The 13083-nt window shown below is 36.0% G+C and overlaps 1 protein-coding gene across 2 annotated transcripts in view; it reads left to right on the forward strand.

Annotated features, from left to right (window-relative positions):
• The window catches only part of LOC103702143 (uncharacterized), a 30720-nt gene that overhangs the window by 9004 nt on the left and 8633 nt on the right, over positions 1-13083 (forward strand). For both annotated transcript variants that reach the window (XM_008784448.6, XM_088702498.2), the window contains exons 6-12: positions 1204-1312; positions 6460-6539; positions 6841-6922; positions 10062-10201; positions 10313-10423; positions 10516-10632; positions 10764-10853. In XM_008784448.6, the coding sequence (XP_008782670.2) occupies positions 1204-1312; positions 6460-6539; positions 6841-6922; positions 10062-10201; positions 10313-10423; positions 10516-10632; positions 10764-10853 (729 nt within the window). The remainder of the gene's footprint in view (positions 1-1203; positions 1313-6459; positions 6540-6840; positions 6923-10061; positions 10202-10312; positions 10424-10515; positions 10633-10763; positions 10854-13083) is intronic.

The following is a 13083-nucleotide window of genomic DNA, read 5'->3' on the forward strand; positions in this document are numbered from 1 at the left end:
GAGTGTCTTTTGATAGGATTTTTGAAAGCTGCCAAGTTTTGGCACTTACTGACTGCTGTAGGTAGGGCACTCCATTTTGATGGTGACAAAAAGCATGCATTTCATATCATTTTACACGAATTAAAAAGAAGATAAATTTGTGACAATTTGACAACTCTTTGGAGATATCCAACTTTCTATTGCTGTTTAATACTTGAATCAATTATGTGTTTATGTTTTAAAACTTCCACTGAAGTGCACTTTTTGATGAGAAACTTCAAAAATTGTGCCAAGTGCTGCCACTTCTAAGTTAAGCTAGAAACTCAAATTTTTGTGGTGTCTTTGGAGTGATGTGCCAGGTCATGTTGTCAATGTTTTTGGAAATGTCAGCATTCCAAATCCTAGAAAAACAAAGAAGATGTTAAAGTGATGCCGTTGCTCAGTATGACACAAACATTAGTGCCTACATGAGCAATTTGGGAAGACTAATTGTTCTAATTTTGAGCCCCATCATTAACTAGAAGCCAAGGTTTGCTTCTATGCAAATTTATAATAATCTTGTATGTTTGTGGTACTATTATTTTAACCCCTTGGTTGTAGCTCAAAGTATGCTAAGCAAATTTCTATGTCTGTCTTTTCAATTGTTTACAAATTACAAGTTTTGTAGGCTGGCATATTTGGCTAAGATAGTATCATAGGAAATATCTTCATAAGCTTTGAATATGGGTAATGGGAATGCAAGAGAAAAAAAAATCATGCATATGACCAATGGATACATCATACATGTATATTATATTTAGCTCGTACTGCTATGTTTTCTTTTTCATGTGTAGGAATTTGTTGAAGGAAGTCATTCAGTAATTATAATCTGTATTTATGTGGCACTTGGTGTATGTGGTTCTCCTAATTCGATAAATTTTCCCTTTTGTCAATGATTTGATTTCTTGGTCCAGTTAGCAAAAAACTGGTAACCTCCATATGCATATCAATTTATGTTCCTTCTGGTTATGGTGTCCAAGTTCTTAATGTTTTTAAGGGGAAATCTTTTGAATAGTTGCCACTTATCTCTTTTTGGTACTAGATGCAGCAACATGATGAATTTCAAAAGTTGATAAGTATCTGTTTTCTCTTTGCTGGACATATTATCATATATTGTCTTTTTTTAAACTTGGGTGGTAAATATCTATTGAATTTGATAATTTTGGTTTTATGTTCTTATTGCAGCAATTTGAGTGGCTGGTTGGATCACAATACAAACCTATGGAGTTGTTAAAGTCAGACTGGGCAGCAATTAGAAAGTCACCTCCATGGGCACTTGATTCATGGGGATTAGGTAAGTCCAACTTTTTTGTCTATTATATCTGGTCAGTCTGTTTGCTTGCATGTGATGCTGGTCTTTTGCATGTTGTTCTAGAGCCTGGAGCTACTCATGTCTTCACTAATGGCACATCTAGTATTCTTCGGACTAACCTCTTTATCAGATGCTTATTGCAATATTCACATTTCAAGGGCATTTGGATTTCCATGTGTTATATCTTAAAATGGATGAGAAACAATATGAAGTACTTGATCAGTTGAAAGTGGAAGTGGGAGAGGGTGGAGAAGTAGGAGGGATTTGGGAGGTTGTGGATGGTCTCGATAACTGACGGCTTCTAACTCACAATGGGACCTCATAAACTTGCCAATCAAAGTTACTCGAAAGATGTTAAGAAATACAAGTTAAAAGCTACAATGGAAGTAAAAGAACAAAAAGAAAATATAAAGTTTAAAATTAATAAATTGCTTCCTATGGTTTGAAAAATTGCCTTAGTGCTAGGTGTGCACTCAATGGTCAAGGTGGCTCAAAAATAAATGAATTAAAAATGTCAGTAAAGATTGTGAGAAATCTACAAAGATATAATTAATAACTCAAGACCTCACCTGAAAAGGCTAGCCAGAAAGTATTGTTTAGGTTTTTTGGCTTTGTGTAAGTAGCCAATATGGGACTGCACATATGCCTGCACGGGTTCTTATATACCCCTTCCATTTAAGCCTTGGTGTCCTAGCCAGGTTAATGGTCCAATTCAATCAAATTTAATCACAAGTACCACGGCCGGTTCATGGTAAGTCCTAAATGGGCCTATGCTGCAATGCCTCCTAGTCCACGTGAGCTATGAGCTAATTCCACTCAACCATTTGTAATAAACCAAGATCGTACCCAAAAAGGCTAGCTAGAAAATATTGTTTAGGTTCTTTGGCACTGTATAAGTATCTAAGATCATCTCCACACATATTCGATGTGGGACTAAACATATGTTTGCATGGGTTCTCATATACCTACTATTCGTGCTGAGCATGTTACAGGGCCACATTCCGTAGGGCAAGATTCAAGAAAATATGCAAGATTAAACACAACCTCTTCATTATTGGACAATGCGACCCTCAATTCAAAGTAGGATGGAATAATTCCATCATTAACAAGTCCAATTACAACTTTCAATTATTTGACTAGTGATGCTCTAACTATTCCTCTTCTTACTAGTAATCCTAAATCATAGCCAAGTACTAAGCATTATGTAGCTTTGAAAAGAAAGTAATAGAGTGGTGTTGAGCTAACAACTTAGTAAAAATCACCCTCCACACACACTAGCATAAATAATCTAATAATAAAACTTAGCAGATAATCAGACCGAAATAAATGAATTCATCATGAAATCATATACCAACTATCGAGCATTTGTAATTACTATTGAAACAAGCACATATATATAATTACATCATAATTCATTAAAATAACCAATATGTTCAAGAGGGATATATCATATATCATCAAAATAAATGTTTTATTCAACAGTGGTTTCAAATATATGCCATTTTCTAATTAACATGATTTGGATCTGATAACAATTAACTTTCTAGCTTTGGATTAATCACAATCATGCTGCAACACGTGACTAGCAAACCATGATATCATATTACTGCTTGTGGCGAGGCTATCCATAATGTAATGCTCTAGCCCGTAACTAACAATCTATAGTATCATTCCTATCTCTCTCAAAAAAAAAGACAATCCATAATACTACATTCCTGCCCATAGCAAGAATATCCATAATATCATGCTCCATCTCATGACCGGCAATTCAGTACCACGTTCCTGCCACTGGTGAGGCTCTATATAATATTATAATCCAGCTTGTGATTAGCCATCTATATTAGTGTGGCTAGTCCAAATACCTCTTAATCAACTATCCAGTTATACAAAATTCCATCTTATATTGCCAAATAAAAAATAATTTAATACTATATTCCTTGCAAAGTTCAATGTAAACAGGTATCATATTCCGTGCGAACCAAAATCATTGATATATGACACGTATATACATAAAAAACATACACACGCATACATACATACATACATATATATGTATATGCTTCTTTATGCATATGAGTCATGTTATTGATGTTTTGATTTGCATGGAATATGGTACGTTGCTTTTTATTTGGAAAGCATAAGACTGAATTTTGTATAATTGGTTGGTTGAGCTGGTGGTATTTGGACTATCCTTGTTAATGTGGATTGCAAGTTACTCGCTGGATTGTGACATTGTAAATAGCCTCGCTTTGGGTAGGAAAGTAGTACTATGGATTGCTTGTTAGGAGTGTGCAAAAAATCCGGTCGGACCACCAATCCGACCTCATTGGTCTATTCGGTTTTGGTTTACATTGGCTTTTTTGAAATCAAACTTGGTGTCGGTTTGAGAAGGGCTTGAACCAAAAAAATGTGGTTCAGTTTCGGTTTGAGTTCTTAAAAAACCGATTCAAACCAAAACGACCCAACCCATATATTATATATATTCATTTTTTATTTTTTTATATTTTCTCTTGCATATAAAATGGAGTTTTTTATGTTAGACTTAGCCTAGCTCATTTAGACCAATCCATTGAACATCAAACTGATAAATCGAACCGAACCGAACTGAATCAAATTTCTCGGATCGATGTCAAGCGGTTTTTGTTAACAATTGGTTCGATTTCTTTTTGATTTCTTTTTAATTTTAGGGAACTATGTTTAATCGGTTCAGTTTTAGGTATATCTCCATACTGACCTGACCCGAACCGTGCACACCCTTATTGTCTGCCACGGGCTGGAGTATGACATTGTGGATATTCTTGCCATGGGCAGAAACATGGTTTTATGGATTGCCACTAATGGGTTGGGGAATGACTTTATGGATAACCTTGCCATGGGCAGGAATGTGGTATTATAGTGAACCCCTTATAGATTGGAAGGTGACCGTGGTTAGTCGAAAGCTAGGAAGCTAACTATTGTTGGATCTGGATTGTGCTAATTAGAAAATGGCAGATAAATTATTTGAAACCTCTATTGAATAGAATAGCTATTTTGATGATACATGATATATCCATTTTGAATAGAATCATTATTTTTGATGATATATGATATATTTATATATCGGCTTGTTTGAGCAGTAATTACAAGTGTCGGATAGTTGGTTTATGATTTCATGATAATTACACATGATGTATGTGGGGGTGTTCTTACCTAGCCATTAGATCATATCAATCATTTTTTAGAGCTGTATGTGGGGGCATGCTCAGTACTTGGCTATGGTTTGGGATTGCTGGTGAGAGGAGGAATAGTTAGTGTGTCACTAATATTAGTGAAGTAACCGAAATCTACAATTGGACAAATTTTGTTACTTCTTAATAATGGAATTATTTTATCTTGTTTTGAAATAAGGATCATATTGTCCAGTAATGTTGAGGTTATGTTCAATCTATAGGTCTTGCATATTCTCTCGGGCCTTGCCCTAGGGAATGAGGGCCTGTGTCATATGCCCAGGCAACGGTGGGTTTGGGGCGTGACATATAATGCCATAGATGGAATATAACTTTTATCAAATAAGATGAAATAAGAAGGTATCAATGTGGCAAAATCTACTACTAAGGATCTGTTTGTTTAATTGATGCCATCCACTAGGATTTGTGGGATTGAGAACATTAAATCAAAGAGAGAAAGGGCAAGGGGGAGAAGAGGATTGAACATTGCATGAAGAAAAGGGAACCACAGAGGTCTTTTTTTTTTATTCCCAGCAGTAATGGGCTGGGGAGATCCAGTTAATGTGGGCTACCCTAGGCCTGCTATCCTTTAATGCTGGAAATCCTATTCCCAATCCTATGGATCTGGCAGGATTATCCAAACAGACCTTAATTTATAAACCTGCCCATCCTCATACCTGAATGGTGCAAATTGAGGAGGGTGTCTATGCTGTCATACCTAAGTGGGCCATGTAGGCTAGTAGGATCACTATTTTTTGTACATTGTTTGTTTCATGGTGAGTGGTGAAGATACAAAAAATTCATACTAAAGACTTTGGGACTTCATAGTCGTTTATACAAAGAATGCAAGATTTCTTTATCTGTCTGTTTCCCAAGTCATCTTTTTCCTTTAGAAAGAGGTAAAAAGAGGTATATGTGGGTGTTTTCCATTGAGAAAAAGTTCTTTATGTTTAAACTAATGGCACCAAGCCTAAGGTCAGTTCTTCTGGTCTGTTTCATTTGGATTGACATTTCTATCTGAAGTATGATTTTCCTCCTAAGGGCGTAGTTGGGATAATCTTGCTGGATCTGGTGGTATGGGCTGGAAAGAGTGAAAGGGAGAGAGCATGAGATGGGGAGGGAGAGTGCAAGAGGCCATGGGAAGGAAAAGGACCTCACAAAGTCTTTTTTTTCTTTCCTATAGGATAGGGGCTAGGGATGCAGCTGGTTGATATGGGCATGGCCCTAATGGTCGTCCAGTATATGAATCCATCAGGATCGGTCACAGCTGTTCTCGTTGGATTAACTCAACAGGCCCTAAAGGGCCTACTTTTCTTGCGCTTATCGTGTTTAGCTTGTAATGCCAACATGTAATAGTGTTTCTTCGTGTCTGTTTGTCTACCATCCATAGGTCCCGGTTTCCATGAGAAGAAAAAAACCTCGTAAGTTTTTTTTTTCTTTCCTGCAGGATATGCTCTGGGGGTGGAGTGGGTTGATTTGGGCGAAGCCCAAATGGTTATCTAGTCCATGAATCCAGTAGGATTGGCTCCTGTTGTTCTCACTAGATTACCCAAACAGGCCCTAAAAGCTACACTTCTTGTGTTCAATGTGTTCATTTCGTAATGCCAATATCTAATATTATTATGCTTCATGCATGTATGTCTACCATCTTATGGGGTAACCACTCCAAAGACATGGACATCTTGTTTTTGTAGAGCATGCTTTGCTTCATGAGGGGTGGCTTGAGCCAACGTTGGGAGTTTGTCAGAAAATGTAGGACTGAAGTGTTAGAGAGTGATGGCTAACGATGATAGGAATGAATTTAATATATGCAGCATTTCCCATAAAGTTGCTTCTTTGTTATTGCTCTTATCATTTTCTGATGCGACTTTGACTCCCTGTTCGACTGGTTTACATGATAGCATGCATACAATATTTTCTCAGGCTGTTTAATATATGAACTATTTTCTGGTACGAAGTTGGCCAAAACAGAGGAGCTGCGTAACACTGCTTTTATTCCCAAGGTTGGTGCTTGTAACTACTGAAGTGTCTCCTGTTTTCTTTTCATGTTTCTCTGTACCTTTTTCTTTCTCTCTAGATGTTTGGGAGTAATTTTATGCATGACTTTTTTTAGCACATAGTGTAAATGCCAATTTTAAATTATAAATAATGAAAATCCAATCATCTTGTTCATATTTCAAATCTGAGTATTTGAGGGGGATAGTCCACTTCACACTTCAAAACCTTAGTATAAGGTGCTCATTGGTTGTATTGTATCATATTATTGGTGTTAACATCCAGTTATATAAATATTTTTTCTCCCAGTCGCTACTTCCAGATTATCAGAGGTTGTTAAGTTCTGCTCCATCTCGGAGGATGAATCCGTCAAAGCTTATTGACAATAGTGGTAAGTTCATTTCTTGTCAGAATCTTTAAGAGCTCATTTTTCATTTTTGTTCATAACTTTAAATTATAGTTAGATTCCGGAATTTCTGGAAAACATCGCAACTGTTCTCTTGCATGATTTGCCACTTAAAATAAGTATTATGTTTCTATTAAAGTACCAGTGCTTGACTAGCCAGATATGGCTACCCAATACTGTCGAACTGTTTGTCTGAAATCCTTGGATCATTTCTTAACGGTTTGTGATAATATCCTTTAAGTTCTTTTTATTGGTTAGAGAAATAGAATGGAGGGAGAACAAAAAAGCAATAACACATATAAAAGACCTGAATGGATGAATATATATGTTCTGTGAGACGGCAAGGACTACAGCAATCACAACTGATTCATGTCAAATGCACGACAATTTATTTACAAAATGTTTGTGTTAATGCTTTTCTTTTTTGCGGTAATGTGTTAATGCTGCTAATTCCTTGCAATTTTTATTCGAATGGAATCCTCATCTCTGTCCTCTCCTTCATTTTAATAAGTTAGCATGGCAACTTTGAAACAATTTTCGCTCAATTAGACATTTTTTTACTGCTTTGTGGACAAGATATGTCAAAAAAGGTGTAGAGGGAACCTTACTATGAGTTCTGTGCTATAATCTGGTGGGACAGTCTGACTTATGCTGTGGGATTGATTTAGTTTGATACTTTTGTGTTGATTGGAGCAAACTACCAAATTTAGTCAAGCATTGGAATTTGGAAGTTTATTTTGTTTAAGAGTTAGGGAAAAAGGAATGGCTGGACATTTAATTGGGAATTGGTTTGGAGGTTTATCTGAAGAACAAGGAATTTGAGAATCAAGAAAATTGTTAGGAATTTTAGAAACTTACAATACTTTGTATAGTTCAAATAGGCATCTAAAACTTGGGGGAGAGGATGGATGTGCATCCCTTATCATCCTTTTGTGCTAAGCTCATCTGGTCCCCATCATCAGTTTAGTGTGATAGTATATTCACTGCTTATTAATTATTTATTTGAAATTTGCAAGGCTATTTGTATGAGTGACATGATAATCTCTTTTTTGTTTGTTCTTGGAGTGTACCAATCTATTGTTTGAGATGAAAGCAAGGTTTAAAACAATGGCCATTGTAATGCTGTAAGGGCTGTTATAATGGTTTTGGGCCTCTGTCATTACAATAATAACATGGTAAATGATCAAGGCCACTATAGTGGTCTGTTATAACGCAAATAATGGCTACTATCTTCATTTCTATGGTTTTCCTAGATAATATAGTGTTCCTTTTTAAAATTCAAAATTTTTAACCAAATTTCTCTGCAAAAGAGATTTACAGTCTAAAAAAATAATATTTCTGTTAACTGAAAGTTGCCTGGAAAGTAAAGCTGTTGTTTTCTGTTATTGTCCGTTATTGTACTTTATAATGCCATTATAATTGCTGTCATAAAGTAACCATTGTAATGGTTAATAGTAGTTACTGTTGGGGGTCCGTTTTAACAAAATATCACTGTTGTTGAAACGTTGGATGAAAGGGGTGTCTTGAATTGAAGCTTTTGTGGTTGAAGTTAAGCAGTACTGGTCCAGGGTTCTTACTTCTGATGTTCCTGGTAAAACTGTGAAATTTTCGAGGTCTATTACTTTCATAAAACTGCATATGGTAAAGGAGGGCATCCGTGGTTCCTATCTAGCAATTAGGAAGTGGGCAACCAAGGTACGCTGAACCGTTTGGTTTGGGGTGTACTGGCCTGAATTGGCGCAGTATTGGGTTGGTTTAGATCAGTTTGGAGGTTCGGCTCGATACAGGGTTCTTCTTCCTTCTTCCCTTTCTTCCTTTCTTTAATTTTCTTCTCCCTTCCTACTTTTCTTTCTTTTTTTCTTCTTCTTCTTCTTCTTCTTCTCTACCTTTCTTTCAAGGAAAGAATGGAACTAGTGAGAATCTCACAACAAACTTAAGATCTAGGTCACCCAAGAAAAAAACACTGAAGCTACTAAATACATGTACAAAAAGAAAATAGCATTTTATTTATTCACCTAATAGACAACGGACAACACAAAAGCTGCAGATGATAGTATTTATACTAATATATTTGATCATTATCCCTGTCTCGTGCAAGTGCACTAACTACTGATTACATTTTCTGCAACTCATCTTCATAGCTTCTTGAATCACATGCTGACCTCCATGATCACTAACACTACACCCTACTAGCTTCTACATATCATTTACATCAAAGCTCCTATAACTCATTACCTTTAATTAATGGTCACTTGCCGTTAAGCATTATCCCAATTCACCACTTAGGTCATTCCTCTGATTATCCTGATCCCAATTTTACTATGCAATAGAATGTCATCAGTGGATGCACTATACATAATGAATTAGTTCATCTCATGGTAAACTCTAGTTTTACAATCCACCTTCAACTTAAAAAGATTTAAAATGTTTGAGTAGCCTTAAAATAATCTTGAAAACAAAAAAAGGATTTTAAAAAAAAGCCAAAAAATGTTGTGCAGCTACCGAATTGGTAATGCATTTGTGTACCGAGTGTCAATAGTCGGTACAGTATGTTTCAGTGTCATACTGTGCCGGTCATATATCTATATGGTACCTAGTACCGAAACTACGGATCTTAGGTACAACTATATGCGACTTCCATGCCACTTATTCATTTTCTTTACATTCGAGCTAGTAGTTTTGGAAATGGAGTGCAATAGCTCTTGATTATGTTTACGAATCTAATTCCTTTGTTTCTTAAAGTGATAATTGCCAACTATTTTGTTTCATTTGCTAATGTTACTCCCCTTTGGATGCAACACTTGGGTATGTAGGGGTTTCAACCACTATGCATAGATACAAGTGTCAAATCTCCAGTTGGTTTCTCAACTTTCTAGCTCTTGAAATAGGGTGCATGGAGATGACATGGCTTCTTTTCTATATTTACAAGATATAATATTTGTTTTTTTTGTCATCTTATTCTATATATGGTTATTAGCAGTCATAAAAAATCTGATGTCTTTAAAAGATATCATTCCTTCTGCACATATTTTTTAAGGTTTTCCCTGGTTAGACCAAACTGTTTTATTATTGTTTTTCAATTTGGTGTTTGCCACGAATGCTGACCTAGGTTCCATGTTGGCAGAATATTTTCATAATAAATTGGTGGAGACTATTCAGTTTATGGAAATTTTAAATTTAAAAGATGGTGTCGAGAAAGATTCCTTTTTCCGCAAGCTTCCAAACTTAGCTGAACAGCTTCCTCGCCAAATTGTGCTGAAGAAGGTACTAAAATCTGGCAGTTATAAGTCATACATGTGCTTTCAGAGATCACAGAACTCATTCTATCATTTTAAGCAATTGAAGTTAACACAGTTTGCACTTTGGCTATTACAGTTGCTTCCGTTGTTGGCTTCTGCCTTGGAATTTGGTTCAGCTGCTGCTCCTGCCTTGACTGCATTGTTGAAAATGGGTTCCTGGCTTTCAGTGGAAGAGTTCAGTGTGAAGGTCGCTTATCTCTTTTCCTTTAGTATTCTAACTTATAATCTAATTATTGCTATCTGGATCACTTGTAAACCATCTAATCTTCCTTCTTACAGGTGTTGCCAACTATTGTTAAACTTTTTGCCTCTAACGACCGAGCTATTCGAGTTGGGCTGCTTCAGTACATAGATCAGTTTGGAGAATCATTATCAGCACAAATTGTTGACGAGCAAGTATGCTTCAGTGTGAACATACCGCATGCCATTCATGAGCTGTTACTTATCATGAGTTCCAAAGGTTTTTTTGCATTGAATTTTTACGAGCTAATTGGAGATCTTAATTTTCTTTGGATGCTTTTTTATAGGTTTTTCCTCATGTTGCCACTGGTTTCTCTGATACTTCTGCTTTTCTTCGTGAGCTGACATTAAAATCCATGCTTGTTTTAGCACCGAAGGTATGCAACTTAATTCTTCTTCGGCCCAACTTATTGAAACATTTGTGTTTAATTTCTTTTTCATAAAACTGCTATGGCTTGTGATGCTTATTTTCCATGATACTACATATGGTATATAATCATGCCATCATGGTCTTTGTCTATGCATGGCTTTTCATTTTTAAGAAGGTTATTGAATTGCTTTTAATCATGATAACAAGTACTTGTTCTCATGCTTGATTTCTTTATGAAATTTTAAGAAGTATTTTTAATGTAAGAGAAATTTGGCTTAATTGTTTTAATACATGTCTTGTGGAGGATTAATGTACAAACCAAGGTTTTATGTTCCAGCTAGGTCAGAGGCATCCCGACTGTCCTCGCCCAATTCTATGAGAAAATGGGACCAGAATGGGGGTGGAACTCCGAATCCCTTCCACGTGGTGAAGAAGCGAAAGAGAAAAGAAAGAAAGGAAGAAAAGAAGAGGAAAAGGAAGAAAGAAAGGAAGGAAATAAGAAAGAAAGGGGAGAAAAAAAAGGAATAAAGAGTGAAGAAGAGAATGAATGAAAGGAAAGAACAAAGAAGATAAAAAAGAAGAAGAAAATGAAAGGAAGAAAGGAAGGAAGGAAGAAAAAGAAAAACAAACAAACAAACAAACAAAAAATAATAAAAGAAAGAAGGGGAGAGAGATGGAAGGTACCTACCAGGATGCTTGAAGGCACCACTGGGATAAGGCGGGGGATAATGGGGCATCCCGTTCCATGGAGAAATTGGGACGCCACTGTCTCACGGGATTTAAAACCTTGTTACAAACTGCAAAGGGCTTGTAAGAAGGTTGAGACATGCACAAGAGTTCTTTTTCTTGTTGGGAAGGTGGTTCTGCTGTGTGGTGTTCATGTTTTGATCGTTTCATTTTTTATTTGTGGATGATGTAGAGTTGATTGAATGAGTATATAGCTGAACACTAAAGTAACTGTGGAAGAGGAAAGTTTTTATAATACAATCATCAATTTATCCAAAGAAGAGAGTATAAATTTGCAAGTTTGGTCCAAATGTAGCTGAACTATTGCAAGCGAGCAAGAGACTGATCAGAATTCTTTACAACCTGAAGAAGAGCACCAAAATATGCTGCAGCTTTTGAAACTTGATTATCTTTAACATGACTATGAACAATTTAGTTAAATATTAATAGACAGGTATATGATGATGATTCCAATTAGATTAGTGTAAGTTGGCGGAGGAGAGATATGTTGTAGAGACGTTCTTCCTGAATTTTGATGTGCTTTGGGTGAGGTGTCATGTTCCTTGGATTTTTGGCATGACCTAATAGAAGATTTTATGGAAATTATTATAAACATGAAAATTGTCTGTTGAACTGTTGTCAAAAGGGATGAATTATGTTGGTTAGCACGAGAGGTACAAGATTACCAAGCTATAAGCATAATAAGACTTTGGAGGGCACAGTTGGTACTTGGTACAAATTCCAATAAAGGAACTTGAGAGGCGAACAAACTGAAAGTGAATGATGAGGTACTGATTTAGCTGGTACAGTTATGCATAACTAAAATGAGAGGAGAATAAAGTGGAATCATATGGAACAGCTTGGAATGGTGATGAATGTTACTATGAAAGGCTATGGAAATTATTAACAAGAATGGGTCGAAGCTTCAACTCTTACTGAATTATTTGATTTGTCATCTTCAATATTGCCAACCCGCACATGGTATTGGGAAAAACATTATGAGTTTGTTAAAAAAATTTCAGTTTTTATGCCATATGGAGTGATGTGTATCGATAAAGTTTTACGTTTCAGTTCTGGGTCTTGCACTGGTGCTTTTATTGGTATGAGGTGGCACGGAACAATATAGTATATGCCTCTATACTGACACATGGTAAGGCTGCTAAATCGAAAGAACACCCATACCATGTAGTGGTGCGGTACCATGTCAAGCCCCTGTACTATACCGATTCCCTGATTTTTTGTATGATATGCTTGGTTTGTACATTCGATACATTTATCCATGGCAATAACTAATAGTGTATCTATCTTTATACTTCACTATTCTATTATGACAGTCTATCAGAAATATGGCTCCTGGGAAATTATAGACAAGCTACAATTTTCTTCTCAAAAAGATACATATAAATTTTTTGATAATGATAATATACACTACTTTAGTGCTTTGGAAATTAATATACTTCCATGTATCCTCATCAATCAGACAATGTTGTTTCTTCTGCTTGTATTGATAC

The sequence above is a fragment of the Phoenix dactylifera genome, chromosome 8 (genome assembly GCF_051530095.1).
Source record: "Phoenix dactylifera cultivar Ajwa chromosome 8, Ajwa_hap1_PhDact_Kaust_v1.1, whole genome shotgun sequence".
Lineage (NCBI taxonomy): Eukaryota > Viridiplantae > Streptophyta > Magnoliopsida > Arecales > Arecaceae > Phoenix > Phoenix dactylifera.